This window comes from Mobula hypostoma, chromosome 20, assembly GCF_963921235.1.
Source record: "Mobula hypostoma chromosome 20, sMobHyp1.1, whole genome shotgun sequence".
Taxonomy (NCBI): Eukaryota; Metazoa; Chordata; class Chondrichthyes; order Myliobatiformes; family Myliobatidae; genus Mobula; species Mobula hypostoma.
This window is the reverse complement of record NC_086116.1, coordinates 13,113,800-13,129,017: the sequence shown is the minus strand read 5'-3', so window position 1 is coordinate 13,129,017 and position 15,218 is coordinate 13,113,800. Positions and strand designations below refer to the sequence as shown.

At 41.0% G+C, this 15,218-nt stretch overlaps 1 protein-coding gene across 8 annotated transcripts in view; it reads left to right on the top strand.

Annotated features, from left to right (window-relative positions):
• The window catches only part of LOC134359336 (phosphatidylinositol 3-kinase C2 domain-containing subunit gamma-like), a 285,734-nt gene extending 271,041 nt beyond the window's left edge, over positions 1 to 14,693 (top strand). For 5 of the 8 annotated variants that reach the window (XM_063072428.1, XM_063072427.1, XM_063072430.1 and 2 more), the window contains exons 32-33: positions 786 to 911; positions 13,989 to 14,693. In XM_063072428.1, coding sequence (XP_062928498.1) covers positions 786 to 911; positions 13,989 to 14,147 — 285 coding nt within the window. In that variant the 3' untranslated portion in view covers positions 14,148 to 14,693. Of the gene's footprint in view, positions 1 to 183; positions 223 to 785; positions 912 to 13,988 lie in introns of those variants that run through there. The other 3 variants (XR_010021088.1, XM_063072433.1, XM_063072434.1) reach the window with 2 other exon arrangements.
• The last annotated feature ends 525 nt before the right edge of the window (positions 14,694 to 15,218 follow it).

The window sequence follows — 15,218 nt, the reverse complement described above, 5'->3', positions numbered from 1 at the left end:
AAATTTTAAGTCTAATATTACACCGAAGCAGGCTATGCATGTGCTATAAAGACCTGCCTCTACATGATAGATATTATTTGGAAGTTACTTGTGATCACAGCTTCTGACACTGAATTATCCCAATCTGCAGTTTGCATAGTCATGAATTTATTGTTCTCGTCTTTCTGCTTGTTCACCTTGCAGATCGAGTCACATTTGTCATGAAGTACCTGACTCTTGGGAGTAAGCCATTTTCTGTGCTTTCATTAAATATCATGTGGGTATGCTGTTAAATTGGTTAAACTGGTAACTTAGGTGCTCCAATTAATTTTGTTGCTTGAGGATAATATAGAGTACTGACCAACTGTGCATGCAACAGTGTGTCCAAATCTGTTAGGCTAAAGCTGGGTGGTGTTCTTTAACTCTCGGGTTAGGATGATGTAATGTAGTGCCTAGGGCCAAAGTTGTTCTCAATTGGCCTCTGCATTTGATCATGGTTCAACTGATAGGTAAGGAACTCATTTTATACAACACAGTGGCATCTTCCACTGACAGTGAAAGACAAAACATTGAGAAATATCAGGAGTTTCTATAAAGGTTTTATTTTTTTTCTTTAATTTCAACTTCTGGGACCCACCACTGTATTTGATCAATTGAATTTTCATCAGAATATTGTTCCAGCTTGTAATGTAATATGTCAATGGGCAGTATCAGGAGCCAGTGAGTATTCCCAAAATGCTAAGTTCTTGAAGATGGATATTTGGCTTTGGGTCCTCCATTTCATTTCAACCCTTTTCTCTCTCTAGTTTTTACCAGATGGTTCTGCACCAGACGCTTACGTGAAGATCTACCTCTTACCCGATGCAAAGCGGACGACCAAAAGGAAAACAAATGTGGTTCCGAAAAACAGCAATCCAACATATAATGAGATTGTAAGTACTCTGAACATAATTACTCATGTTATGTTAGCTGGAAGTAGGAAGATAGAAGTAATCCATTCAGCACTTTTTCCTGCATCTCGATTCAATTTAATTATCCTGATACCATATCACATGCTCAGTCCCCACATCCCTTTATGACTCTGCATTTTAGAACATTGAACAGTACAGCACAGTATAAGACTAACCTACTCCAACATGAATCTAACCCTTCCCTCCCACATATCCTTCAATTTTCTTTCATCTATGTCCTTATCTAAGAGTCTCTTAAATGTCCCTAATGTATCTGCTTCTACCACCATCAGAGGCCGTACGTTCCAAGCACTTACTGCGCTCCGTGTGAAAAGAAAATCTGCCTCTGTTCTCTCCCCTGTACCTTCCTCCAAACATCATGAATCTATGCCCCCTTGTATTAACTGTTTCCATCCTGGGAAAAAGTCTCTGTCTGCCCACTCTATCAGTGCTCCTTATCATCTTGTACACCTTTATCAAGCCACAACTCGTCCTCCTTCATTCCAAGGAGAAAAGCCCAATCTTTTGAAGTCTTCCTTCCTCCTTCTTCAGCAACTTGTCCTTCATTGCCTTCTGTGGTAGAGAATTCCACAGCTTCACCAGGCTCTGACTGAGGATATTTCCACAAAGACCACTCCCACCATGGACACCCTCAATACTCCCTTCTTCCATTGGGCAGAAAATACAAAAGCCAGGAAGCACATATCATCAGGCTAAAGGAAAGCTTCTATCCTGCTGTTAAAAGACTGCTGAATAGTCCCCTTAGATAATAGATGATCTCTTAACCCAGCTCATCATGGCCTTTCACCTTATTGTTTACTTGCTCTGAACTTTCTCTCTAACTGGGAGACTATATTCTTAATTTTGTCATTGCTTCTTTCTTGTAGCATCTTGATGAAAGTATCTATATGGCATGCAAAACAAAGATGTTCACTGCGCCTCAATACATGTGACAATAATAAACCAAGCACCATTTACCTATATGATTTGCCCTACATCCTAAGTCTGTGACCCTTTGTTCTATGCATCCATCCAGTCCTGCTCTCCTCCAACCTATTACCTGGGTAGCATCCTTCCAAAATCTAGTCTATCTAACCCTGTCAGAATTTGTACTTCTTCATAAGATCCTCTCTTATTTATCTGAACTCCTGTGGATGTAAACCTAGTCAACCTAAGCTCTTCTCAAATGACTGTCCCACCAACCTAGGAATCAGGCTGGCTAGCCTTTCCATTGCCTCTTCTGTCAATTATATCCTTCTTAGATAAAGGGAAGGATATTTCTCATAATACTGCATGCATGGTTCACCAAGACTGTGCATAAGTATACCTTGCTGGTGTACTCAAATCTGTATGAAAGGCCAACACACAATGGGCTTTCTTAACTGCTTGCTGCACCTGCGTGCTTTCTTTCAGTGACCGGTGTACCAGGACACCCAGATCCCTTAGTTCATCAATGTTTTCCATTCTATCACAATTTAAACGACACTCTGTCTTTCTATTTCTGTAAGTGGATTAACTTGACTGCTATCCATATTACACTGCATCTGCCAGGTATTTTCTCATCCATTCATCTTATCCAAATCTCCCTGAAGCCTCTTTGTATCTATCTCAAAGCTCACAGTCCCACCGGTTTTGTCTCATTGGTGGTTTAAAAATACTTCATTTGACTCCCTCATCCAGTTGATTGATATTTATTGTGCATAGCAGGGCCCTGAGTCATGCAGTACCATCTGATAAGTCCCATTTATCTTACTCCGTCTCTGGATTTATTGACCAATTTTCAGTCCATTGCCCATCTAGAATTGTTAATCCCAAATAAGTTTAACTTTATGTGGGATTTTATCAAAGACTTCCTAAAAATACAACTGCACCTCATTCACTGGTTCACCCTTATCTACTCTATCAGTAACGTCCTCAAAAATATTGCATAGTTTTGTCAAACTTGAATTCCCTCTCATAAACTTATGTTGACATTGTCTAATTCAGTTGATTTATTTTAGATGTCACATCGTTTATAAAAGACATAAGCATTTTCCATACTTCTGATGTTTGTCTAACAGTTCCCTCTCTTCTCTCTTACACCATTTTAAAAACAGTAGGGTATGATTGTCTCACTGTAGTCTGTAGCAACTATAACCCACTGAAACTCTCCTGAAGGAATAATATGTAGGTGCTATTATGAGCTGAAAGTGCCTCATACAATCAGCATTCTCTTTCCCAAAGCTCCATTCCATAAATATTTTGGGGAATAACCATGCATCTAGAGAAGACAAATTCTAACTCATTGGGTTCAACAATTCCTAGTAACTTCAAACGATCCTTCATCTGGAGTTCTCTCCTCCAAAAGCTCCAAAGGTGTGATCTTGAGTCATTAACAGGGGTTATATAACTGTCTGTAACTCTACAACTTCAGAAAATGATGGCAAAAGTTATTGCTAACAGTGTCCATTTCGTAAAAGGCATCTCAAACCCTAACCTTTGAGGCAAGATGTAGAGTTCTAATTACACTGGACAACATTTTTTTGCAAGTGTTGCTTCCTCAGAATTTTTCTTTGTTTATGATAGATTGTTTGAAGCTGAACACAAATACAATTTCAGACTAGTTGTATCATGTGGGAATTTGGAGAAACAAGAAATTAACCTTTATTGAATATAATGTATTTAATTGCATAATGGTGCTGACACTTCGCAATATTTCAATTAAGCTAAAAATGTTTTGTTGATGATTTTCATTTGTACTCAGTGTCTGAGACTTCTCGCTTAAGTGTCCAACAATAATCAGCCAGCACTGATGGATTTCAGTTGCCCTGATACTGTTTCTCCATGACCGCAATGTCCTGGTGAAACCTTTCACAATGCTTGTCACTGACAGTTCCAGGATTTGCAGAGAAGTCTAAATGGGAATGCATTAAATGAAACTTCAGTGACATGTTGCACCTCATGGTTTTATATTTTATATGCCTGAAGCTTGTTGGCAACCAGCTGCAAGTAGTTTGGTGATCTGAAGTTGCCAAGAAAATTTTCGACAACATCCTTGAATGCCTTCCATGCGATTTTCTCCGGTCCCATTAGAAGTTCTTCAAATTGCCCGTCACTAATGATCTGTTTGACTTGTGGACCAACAAAAATGGCTTCCTTAATCTTGGCATCAGTTATTCTGGCTTGAATTATTAATTGAAATAACAAATATAAGTGATTTTTTAAAATGGTGCGTGATAGGGAAATTTCATGATGATTTTCTTGATCAGCAGCCCAAAATCTATAAGATATACCCAAAAGTATTCAGGAGGCAATATCTTTATTGTCCAGTGTTATTGAATGTTCTGGTAATTTATGAAGGAATTTTTTGCCTGACGCAATTGATATTTTTTGTTTTGATTGATCATATAACTATTAATCAAATTTACATTGTGTCTCAAAAGTCTAAACACTGGCGGTGATTTCTCTCAGCTCTGAAATGCTCGGAGTTGGACTCAGCTACTGGAAAGCACTGTTTGCGGAATCACACCTACAGTGGCGTAGGACTAATTCCAGATTTGTGCTGTGTTGAGTATGGCTTCTCTATAGGAAATGAATGATTGCAGAATTATCACAACTGTGTCTCATCAGGGCGGGGGATTACTGAATAAACTATCTGGAGAACACTTAATTTACAAGATTACCCATTTTTAAAAGGATTTAAAGTTAGCCTTACCATGCCTTACTAACAATCTGAATTGATCCAGAGGCAGGGAGAGATATTAAGTAAAGCTAAGAATGTTTTAAATCATGTTCTCTTGGACTCCATTATTTGTCAAATATATATCAGAAGTGCTTTTGAACAGTTACAAAATAATATGTTATACGTAGATATAAAGCAAAGTCTTTAAAGGCACCATTCCAAATGACAAAGATTATACACATTATTCCAAACTCCCTACTGTACAACTATTTTTAGTACACTTGGCTGCAGTTCTAGATAATTACATTGTTCGTAGTGAATCATCAAGTCCTTAGAGTTAATTAGTAAATTAATAAATCTCTTCTAAGTCATTTTTATGGTCTGAGACAAGGCATCTGCTATGATGCTACTAAATGGGTTTAGTATTTCCAATCATAGTTTAATGGATTATTGGCTCAGCAAATGTGGATTGTCTAGAGGGGATTGTAACAGGACTATGAACGGCTGGTCCTCGTTCTAGTTATACATCTGGTGTCTTGCAAGTTTATAATCTAGACCCAATTGTGCCGACTTTTCTATGCACCAATTTTGTAAAAAGAAATGCCATTTTGAATCCTGTGTGGTTTAACACAATGCTACTTCCTGTTCAAGTCCCACCTGTCACAAAACTGGACCAGACATTCCTGGTCATGGTTCACCTTAGTACATCTAGCATCTTGCTGGTGCCTTCACTAATCGACTAACACCATCAACCTGCCCTCATCTCTGTCCTATTGACAGACATTAGAGTAATAATGTGTACAACCCATAGCCTTCATTTCTGACTATCTGTAAAACTAGGAGCAAAGCCTACAGGAGACATGAATTCAAGGGTTCCCAGTGGAACATCAATGAGTTGCTATTTGCAGCTGCCTGTCTAAGTTTTTAATGCGCTGTATCTCACTCATGGTTTCTGGGACTCGCAATATTTATTGCAGCTCTGCACAACTGCAGCTACAGCAGAGGTTAGGCCTGAGCTTCGCTGTGTCTTAGGGTAAACATGCTGACCCTGCGTGTCCTCTCTGCCACTGAATTTTGCTTCCCCTCTTTTTGTGCTGATCCTCTGATTGACATGAAAAGAGTTCTGCAAGGGCTCAGACCAGCTTCCCCTGCTCCAGCTGTAGTGCAGTTACTGCGAAACGCACCCTGATGTTCAATCCTGACCTCTGGTGCTGCTGGCCTTCAATCTGCACATCATTGCAGTTTCTGCTTGGTTTCACCCACGTACTTGGGCTTTCCCTAATATCCCAGGGATGTGCAGGTTGCTAGGTTAACTGGCAACTATCAAATGATCCTAGTGTGTAGGTGAGTGTCCGTTTGAAGGGAATATGGAGGAAATTTAGTGGGCTTAGAATAGCAGGGTGCAAATGAGACTTAATGGGTCAAAGGACCTGTGTTTTATGACTGTGACTCTGGAGGGATATTTTACTAATTTTGTGGGGTGTTTTGGGAGGTCACGTTAATCATTCTACATAGTTCTGGGCAAAAGCTCTCTTCCAATCAATTGTCCTGGACCTGAAACTTTAACCATTTCAGATGCTGCCAAACAATGTTTTCTCTAATTTGTAATGATGGGTGTGCTCGAAAATCTTGTGCTGTGCAATTTTTTGCCTAGTGACAACGACATGTGCGAACTGAATAATTCCTCAATAGAAATGGTATAGATAAGCCAGTTCTAAAATCTGCAGACAAATCATCGCAAACTCCACATTGTCAACATCATCCACATGAGAAACCGGGAAAGGAAATGTGATTCTGTACGATCGTGAAATATACTTAACATGCCGATAGGTACAGGGTGACAACCTTTTGTGCACAGTTTAAATTCCTTTGTGCTCCGGAAGCAAAAGATGTGTGCACACGCACACTCACATACGCCTTAGAGGGAAATTTGCTGCCCAACCTGCTGAGCATTCACAGCTCATCTATCATAGAAGATACAACATAGAATTGTACAGCACAGTACAGGCCCTTTGGCCCATAATGTTGTGTCCACCCTTAAACCCTGCCTCTCATATAACACCCCATCTTAAATTACTCCACATACCTGTCAAATAGTCTCTTAAACTTCACGAGTGTATCTGCCTCCACCTCTGACTCAGGCAGTGCATTCCACGCACTAACCACTCTCTGAGTAAAAAACCTTCCTCTAATATCCCCCTTGAACTTCCCACCCCTTACCTTTAAGCCATGTCCTCTTGTATTGAGCAGGGGTGCCCTGAGAAAGAGGTGCTGGCTATCCACTCTATCTATTCCTCTTAATATCTTGTATACCTCTATCATGTCTCCTCTCATCCTCCTTCTTCCTAAAGAGTAAAGCCCTAGCTCCCTTAATCTCTGATCATAATGCATACTCTCTAACCCAGGCAGCATCCTGGTAAATCTCCTCTGTACTCTTTCCAATGCTTCCACATCCTTCCTATAGTGAGGCGACCAAAACTGAACACAATACTCCCAAGTGTGGCCTAACCAGAGTTTTATAGGGCTGCATCATTACCTCGCGACTCTTAAACTCTATCCATCAACTTATGAAAGCTAACACCCCATAAGCTTTCTTAACTACCTTATCTACCTGTGAGGCAACTTTCAGGGATTTGTGGACATGTACCCCCAGATCCCTCTGCTCCTCCACACTACCAAGTATCCTGCCATTTACTTTGTACTCTGCCTTGGAGTTTGTTCTTCCAAAGTGTACCACCTCACACTTCTCCGGGTTAAACTCCATCTGCCACTTCTCAGCCCACTTCTGCAACCTATCAATGTCTCTCTGAAATCTTCGACAATCCTCTACATTATCCACAACATCACCAACCTTTGTGTCATCTGCAAACTTGCCAACCCACCCTTCTACCCCCATATCCAGGTCGTTAATAAAAATCATGAAAAGTAGAGGTCGCAGAACCGATCCTTGTGGGACACCACTAGTCACAACCCTCCAATCCAAATGTACTCCCTCCACCACGACCCTCTGCTTTCTGCAGGTAAGCCAATTCTGAATCCACCTGGCCAAACTTCCCTGGATCCATGCCTTCTAACTTTCTGAATAAGCCTACCATGTGGAATCTTGTCAAATGCCTTACTAAAATCCATGTAGATCACATCCACTACACTACCCTCATCTATATGCCTGGTCACTTCCTCAAAGAACTCCATCAGGTTTGTTAGACATGATCTGCCCTTCACAAAGCCATGCTGACTGTCCCTGATCAGACCATGATTCTCTAAATGCCCATAGATCCTATCTCTAAGAATCTTTTCCAACAGCTTTCCCACCACAGATGTAAGGCTCGCTGGTCTATAATTACCTGGACTATCCCTAATACCTTTTTTGAACAAGGGGACAACATTCGCCTCCCTCCAATCCTCCGGCACCATTCCTGTGGACAGCGAGGACATAAAGATCCTAGCCAGTGGCCCAGCAATCTCTTCCCTCTCCTCATGGAGCGGCCTGGGGAATATTCTATCAGGCCCCGGGGACTTATCCGTCCTAATGTATTTTAACAACTGCAACACCTCCTCTCCCTTAATATTAACATGCTCCAGAACATCAACCTCACTCATATTGTCCTCACTGTCATCAAGTTCCCTCTCATTGAGGACTTCGCTCACTTCCACAGCCTCCAGGCACATCTTCCCACCTTTATCTTTAATCGGTCCTACCTTCACTCCTGTCATCCTTTTGTTCTTCACATAATTGAAGAATGCCTTGGGGTTTTCCTTTACCCTACTCGCCAAGGCCTTCTCATGCCCCCTTCTTGCTCTCCTCAACCCCTTCTTAAGCTCCTTTCTTGCTTTCCTATATTCCTCAATAGACCCATCTGATCCTTGCTTCCTAAACCTCATGTATGCTGCCTTCTTCCACCTGACTAGATTTTCCACTTCACTTGTCACCCATGGTTCCTTCACCCTACCATTCTTTATCTTCCTCACCGGGGCAAATTTATTCCTAACATCCTGCAAGAGATCCCTAAACATCGACCACATGTCCATAGTACATTTCACTGTCAAAACATCATCCCAATTCACACCCACAAGTTCCAGCCTTACAGCCTCATTATTTACCCTTCCCCAATTAAAAAATTTCCTGTCCCCTCTGATTCTATCCTTTTCCATGATAATGCTAAAGGCCAGGGAGCGGTAGTCACTGTCCCCCAGATGCTCACCCACTGAGAGATCTGTGACCTGACCCGGTTTGTTACCTAATACTAGATCTATTATGGCATTCCCCCTAGTCGGCCTGTCAACATACTGTGACAGGAATCTGTCCTGGACACACTTAACAAACTCTGCCCCGTCTAAACCATTGGAACTAATCAGGTGCCAATCAATATTCAGGAAGTTAAAGTCACCCATGATAACAACCCTGTTATTTGTGCACCTTTCCAAAATCTGCCTCCCAATCTGCTCCTCTGTATCTCTGCTGCTACCAGAGGGCCTATAGAATACTCCCAATAGAGTAACTGCTCCCTTCCTGTCCCAACTTCCACCCATACTGACTCAAAAGAGGATCCTGCTACATTACCCACCCTTTCTGTAGCTGTAATAGTATCCCTGACCGGTAATGCCACCCCTCCTCCCCTTCCTCGCCCCCCTCAATCCCTTTTAAAGCACTGAAATCCAGGAATATTGAGAATCCATTCCTGCCCTGGTGCCAGCCAAATCTCTGTAATGGAGTTCATCAATCATTTACTTCAGATTTCCAGCATCTATGGTTTTTTTGAGCCTCCTTCTTCAGAAAAGAACAATCTCCACTGTATTCCAGTACCTCTTGCAGTTAAGACAAGACCTCCTTACTTTTGTGTTCCAACTTTCAAACAATAAAGGCCAATGTTCTATCTACCTCTTAATTACTTGTAGTACCTGCATGCTAATTGCCTGCCTCGGGACACAGAGATCTCCCTGTCCAACGTATAATACTCCACTTTCCTTTTCTCCAGTAAGCCAGAATATTTTACATTTCTCTCACTGTTTCCTTCTACAGCTTTTTTCACACACACACTTAAGCTGCTTTTTCACTTTTGCCAACTTCCTTATAACTCACTCTCCCGACTATTTTTGTATTGGCAGCAAACTCAGATGCATTACAGCCAGTTCCCTCATCTAAGTCATTAATACAGTTTTTAAACACCTGAGGACTCAGCACCAATCCCGAAGATACCCACTAATTAAACCTGTCAATGTGGAAAATGACACATTTATCCCGATAGTAACACATACAAAACGCTGGAGGATCTCAGCAGGTCAAGCAGCATCTATAGAAAGGGATAAACAGTCGATATTTCAAGCTGAGATTCTCCATCAGACTGAAGGGTCTTGGCTGAAAACATCAACTGTCAATCCCTTACAGTTGCTGCCTGACCCATTGAGTTCCTCCATCATTTTGTTTGGATTTCCAGCATCTGTAGAATCTCTTGCATTTATCCCAATAGTTTTGTTTCTGTCTGTTAACTATTGTTTTTTTTTGTTCTGCACTGCTAGTTACATCCTCAGTGTACTCTAATAAAATTGTGAAATATGACTTATTCATAAAACCAAGTTGACTCTTTCTAAGGAAGATGACACTGTCTTTTCATGTTTTGCATTTCTAATTGTTTTGTAATCCTTCCTTAATAATGGATTCCAGTATTTTGAAAAGATGGTTGTCAAATTCATTTGACATCCTGGAGTTTCCTATTTCCACCTTTCCTTATTTCTTGATTGACAACGTTACAGTTTCTGTTTTCCAATCCACTGAGAACCCTTGAAATAATTTTGGAAAATGGAAGGCAATGTCTCCACTTGCTCTGCAGTGATACAGTAAATTTACAAGGTGTAAGAAGAGACACAGGGTTTTCAATAACCTCAAGATTGCGAAGAATAGACAAAGGTTAGATCAAATTCAACCCTCTTAATGACATAAGGATGTTACTTAGAGGGCGCAGAATGTACCTGAAGCATTGGAGAATACCTGGATGCCTTATCTGTTTCCAGTACTCAGGCCTAACTTTCTATTTATTATACCTGGAGGAATCAATCAAACAGCTGGATGTTATAATCTGAATTACCATGCATGAACCAGCAAGTCATGCATTTCTTCAGGTTAGGAACACCATCACATTTAGTGAAGCCTCACTACTACAAATATGCCAATTATCTGATCATCAATGAATTTTTGATAAAAGTTGGATCTTTGTATTACTGAATGAATTAGATAATAATTGACGTTAAATGCATGTCTCAAAGCTCTCAATTCAAGATGTTTGTTCAGTTTACAATCTATATAATCATGTAAAATTAGTTAAAAATATAGATTGCTGTTTTATTTTCACTCCTAGCCCATGGAGTTTGCCTAAGACAGCTAAAGCATCCATTGGTAAAGGCTGCAAACCCTTCATTTGGTCCTGGGAAAGTTACAACTTTGAACTGACTAACCAAAGGTTAGAGAGGCTCTAGTCCAATTCATCAGAACTAGGCAAAGGCTGTGATAAGACTCCATTGTTACGTGAGTGTCTCCAGTTGTCTGGAGAAAGGCCTCACCTCTGGCTTTGCTTTCCACATGACCCATGGTAAAAAACTTGAGATTCAACAAAGAACAAGACCGAGCTCAAGACCCTAAGTGTGAGGTGCTACATTTTGGTAGGAATAATCAAAATAGGACATACATGGTAAATGGTAGGGTAATGCAGTGGAACAGAGGGATCTGTGAATAATAGTGCATAGTTCCCTGAAGGTGGAATCTCATGTGGATAGGGTGGTGAAGAAAGCTTTTGGTATGCTGACCTTTATAAATCAGAGCATTGATTTATAAAGAGTTGGGATGTAATGTTGAAATTGTACAAGGCATTGGTAAGGCCAAATTTGGAGTATTGTGTACAGTTCTTGTCACCGAGTTATAGGAAAGATGTCAACAAATCTGAGAGAGTACAGAGAAGGTTTACTAGAACGTTACCTGGATTTCATCACCTAAGTTACAGAAAAAGGTTGAACAAGTTGTGTCTTTATTCTTTGGAACGTAGAAGGTTGATGGGAGACTTGATAGAGGTATTTAAAATTATGAGAGGGATAGTTAGAGTTGACGTGGATAGGCTTTTTCCATTGAGAGTCGCGGAGACTCAAACAAGAGGACATGAGTTGAGAGTTAAAGGGCAGAAGTTTAGGGGTAACATGAGGGGGAACTTCTTTACTCAGAGAGTGGTAGCTGTGTGGAATGAGTTTCCAGCAGAAGTGGTTGAGGCAGGTTCGATGTTGTCATTTAAAGTTAAATTGGATGGCTATATGGACAGGAAAGGAATGGACGGTTATGGGCTGAGTGCAGTTCGGTGGGACTAGGTGAGAGTAAGAGTTGGGCATGGACTAGAAGGGCTGAAATGGTTTGTTTCCGTGCTGTAATTGTTATATGGTTCTATGGTTATAATCATAATGTCATGTAGCACGATAACAGGCTCTTCAGTATGTCATGTCTGTGCTGACCATAAAGTACCCACTTACACTAATCTAATTTACTAACATTTAGCCCATAGCCTTCTCATCCTCAGTGAACTCAGTGCTTGCCTACAAACAGGAATGCACTGCCCCTTCAGGCATAGTATTCCAGAATCCAACCACCCTCTGAATGAAAAAAAATCTCCAGAACTCTTTGAAACTCTTCTCCCCTTTGTCTTAAAAATGCATTTGCTAGTTTTATACGCCTCTGCGATGGGAACAAGTTTCCCATACTCTGCAATGCCACAAACATAAAGAAATCATTAGTTTTACAGTAACTTCATTTTTGTACTGTCCGACCCCAATAACTAGGTGCATGGCTAATTTCGTTAATCTATTTTGAAACATAATATTAAGGCATGTGTCCACTTCAAGCAAGGACCATAAGATATGGGAGTAGATACAGGCTAGTCAGCCCAATGTGTCTGCTCCACCATTCAATCAATCATGGCTGATTTTTTTTTTCTGAACCCTATTATCCTGTAACTCTTGACTCCTTACTAATCAGGAAACTATCAGTCTCTGACTCAAATGTTAAGGTGACATGTATTTACAGAAAAATCAGCAATATACACATTACTTGATTTTCCATTACAACAATATGCATAGAAGGGATATTAGGTATGGTGTATGTGTTGGGAGACCACTTTGTCGAGCACCTCTACACCAGTCCGTCACAAGTAGAACTTCCCAGTGGCCAAACATTTTAATTCCCATTCCCATTCCTGTTCCAACATGTCGATCCATGGCCTCCTCTTGTGCCAAGAGGAGGCCACCCTTAGGGTGCAGGAGCAATACGTTATATTCTGTCTGGGTACCCTCCAACTTGATGGCATGAATTTCAGTTTCTCCTTCTGGTGAACAAATTTCCCATCCCCTCTGTTCCCCACTCTGAGGTTTCACTTTTTCTCATGGGCCTATTACCTCCCCCGGGTCCCCTCCTCCTTCCTTTTCTGCTATTGTCCACTCTCTTCTCTTAACAGATTCCTTTTTCTCCAGCCCTTGACCTTCCCCACCCACCTAGCTTCACCTGTCACCTGCCAGCTAACCTCATTCCCCTTCCCACTCCTTTTTATTCTGCCATCTCCCCCCTTCCTTCTCAGTTCTGAAGGAGAGCCTCACCCTGAAACATCGTCTGTTTACTCCTTTCCATAAATGTTGCCTGGCCTGCTGAGTTCCTCCAGCATTTTGTGTGTGTTGCTCTGGATTTCCAACATCTGCAGAATTTCTTGTGTTTGTGTATAACATTTTGTCAGTCTGTATCACCCACTATACACCATCAACCAAAAGTGAAATTATTCTCTGAAGTTGGAGCATACTGCTAAGAATAGCTGATTGTTTAAAACAAAACAATATATAACACCATTAATGTGGGTAAACAAACCAAATTATCAGAATAAGTCAGTGATATTAAACCTGATTCTGATACAGGTTTATTGTTGTTTTGTGGCAGTGGTACAATGCAATACATAAAAAATTATAAATTCTAAGAAATATATGTACCTTTTAATTGTTTTAATTAAATAAGTAGTGCAAAACGAGAATAAAAAAATTAGTAAGGCAGTGATCGTGGGTTAGTTTATTGTCTGTTCAGAAACCTGATTGCAGAGGGAAAGAAGCTGTTCCTAGCTTGTTGAGTGTGTATCTTCGGGCTCCTGTACCTCCTGTAGCAATGAGAAGAGGACATGTTTTGTGAGATGGTGGCCATTAATGACGGATGCCACCTTTTTGAGGCATTGCCTTTTGAAGATGTCCTTGATGCTGGGGAGGTTAGTGCCTATGATGGAGCTGAGTCTGATGAAATAACTTCATCAGGGCAAACACTTGTGTTGTACCAAAGCATCAGAAAGACTCTAAACTAGTAACTATTACCTCACACTTTTTTCTTCTATTTACAGTTGGAGTATGCTGGGATCTCAAGAACTGAGCTACCAAACCGGGTCATTCAGCTGAGCGTGTGGTGCAGGCAGAGCCTGCTGGGTGCAGTAAATATTCCTCTCAGGGATGTAAAGCTGGAGGAAGACAAGTGGTATAAACTGGGCAATTGTTTAATCTGACGGCAGAAAGGTGAGCAGTCGTCAGGCACAGAACTTCCTCTGTTGAAAATCAGTTTGTGCCATTCTTGAAGCCTATTCTACTTGATGTTTTCTTCTGTGTTTGATGGTGATTGCCACCTTAGGACGTTTAAAGGAAACCTGCGACACAGTATAAGTATTTATATATCACCTGTACAGCTGTTAGCAGATCTAAGTTAAAGCCTGTGGTAAACCAGTATGCTGTACTTAATTACTGATTTCCAACTAAGATTTTCAAAGAGATGAAGAATGCTCCATCTCTTTTTTTCAAACCATTGAAAGCATTAAACTTCATGGTGAAGTGTCATAGATCTATGAAGTTTATTGTCTACATAAAAGGTTCAAAACTTTATGTCAATGTTTTAGTGTACTGTGGTGTGTTCTTTTAATTCTCTTAATTTACTTGGTGGAAGATGGGTTAATTTTGAGTATGTGTAGTTATAGCCCTTCAGTGGCTTGTATTATGTCTCCTGTAGTCCTCAATTTATTCATTTAACTTCAATGACAATAAATAGTGGAGATTTTAAATGGCAGCCTACGCAAACAAATTGTCATTCTTCATCACCCCCGCCTCGTCTCTCTCTGTTTTCTGCAAGGATCCCTCTCGCTCTGACTCCCTCATCTGCTCATTGTTCCCTTCCGATCCCCTCCTGCTCTAGGCACTCATCCTGAATCCTGATGAGGGGTCCCGAACCTGTTTATTTCCTTCCGTAGGTGCTGCCTGACCTGCTGAGTACCTCCAGCAATTCCTGGGTGTAACTCCCCCCAGTAACCACAAAGTGTGTTAGACCTGCTTCCAGGACCCAAAACAGCTCTTCCAGCTGAGGAAGGCTTTCACATGTGGTTCCCTTGGTGTTATATATTACATATGAAGCTCCTGGAGCAGCCACCTCTACATTGGTGAGACATGACACAGACTGGAGGACGGGCATCGCCAAGCACCTTCACCAGCTGAAATCTCCCAGTGGCCAGTCATTTTAATTCTTTTTCCCATCGCCATATTAAATATGTCTGTCCACTGCCAGGTGGAGGCTACATGGAAATTAGAGAAAC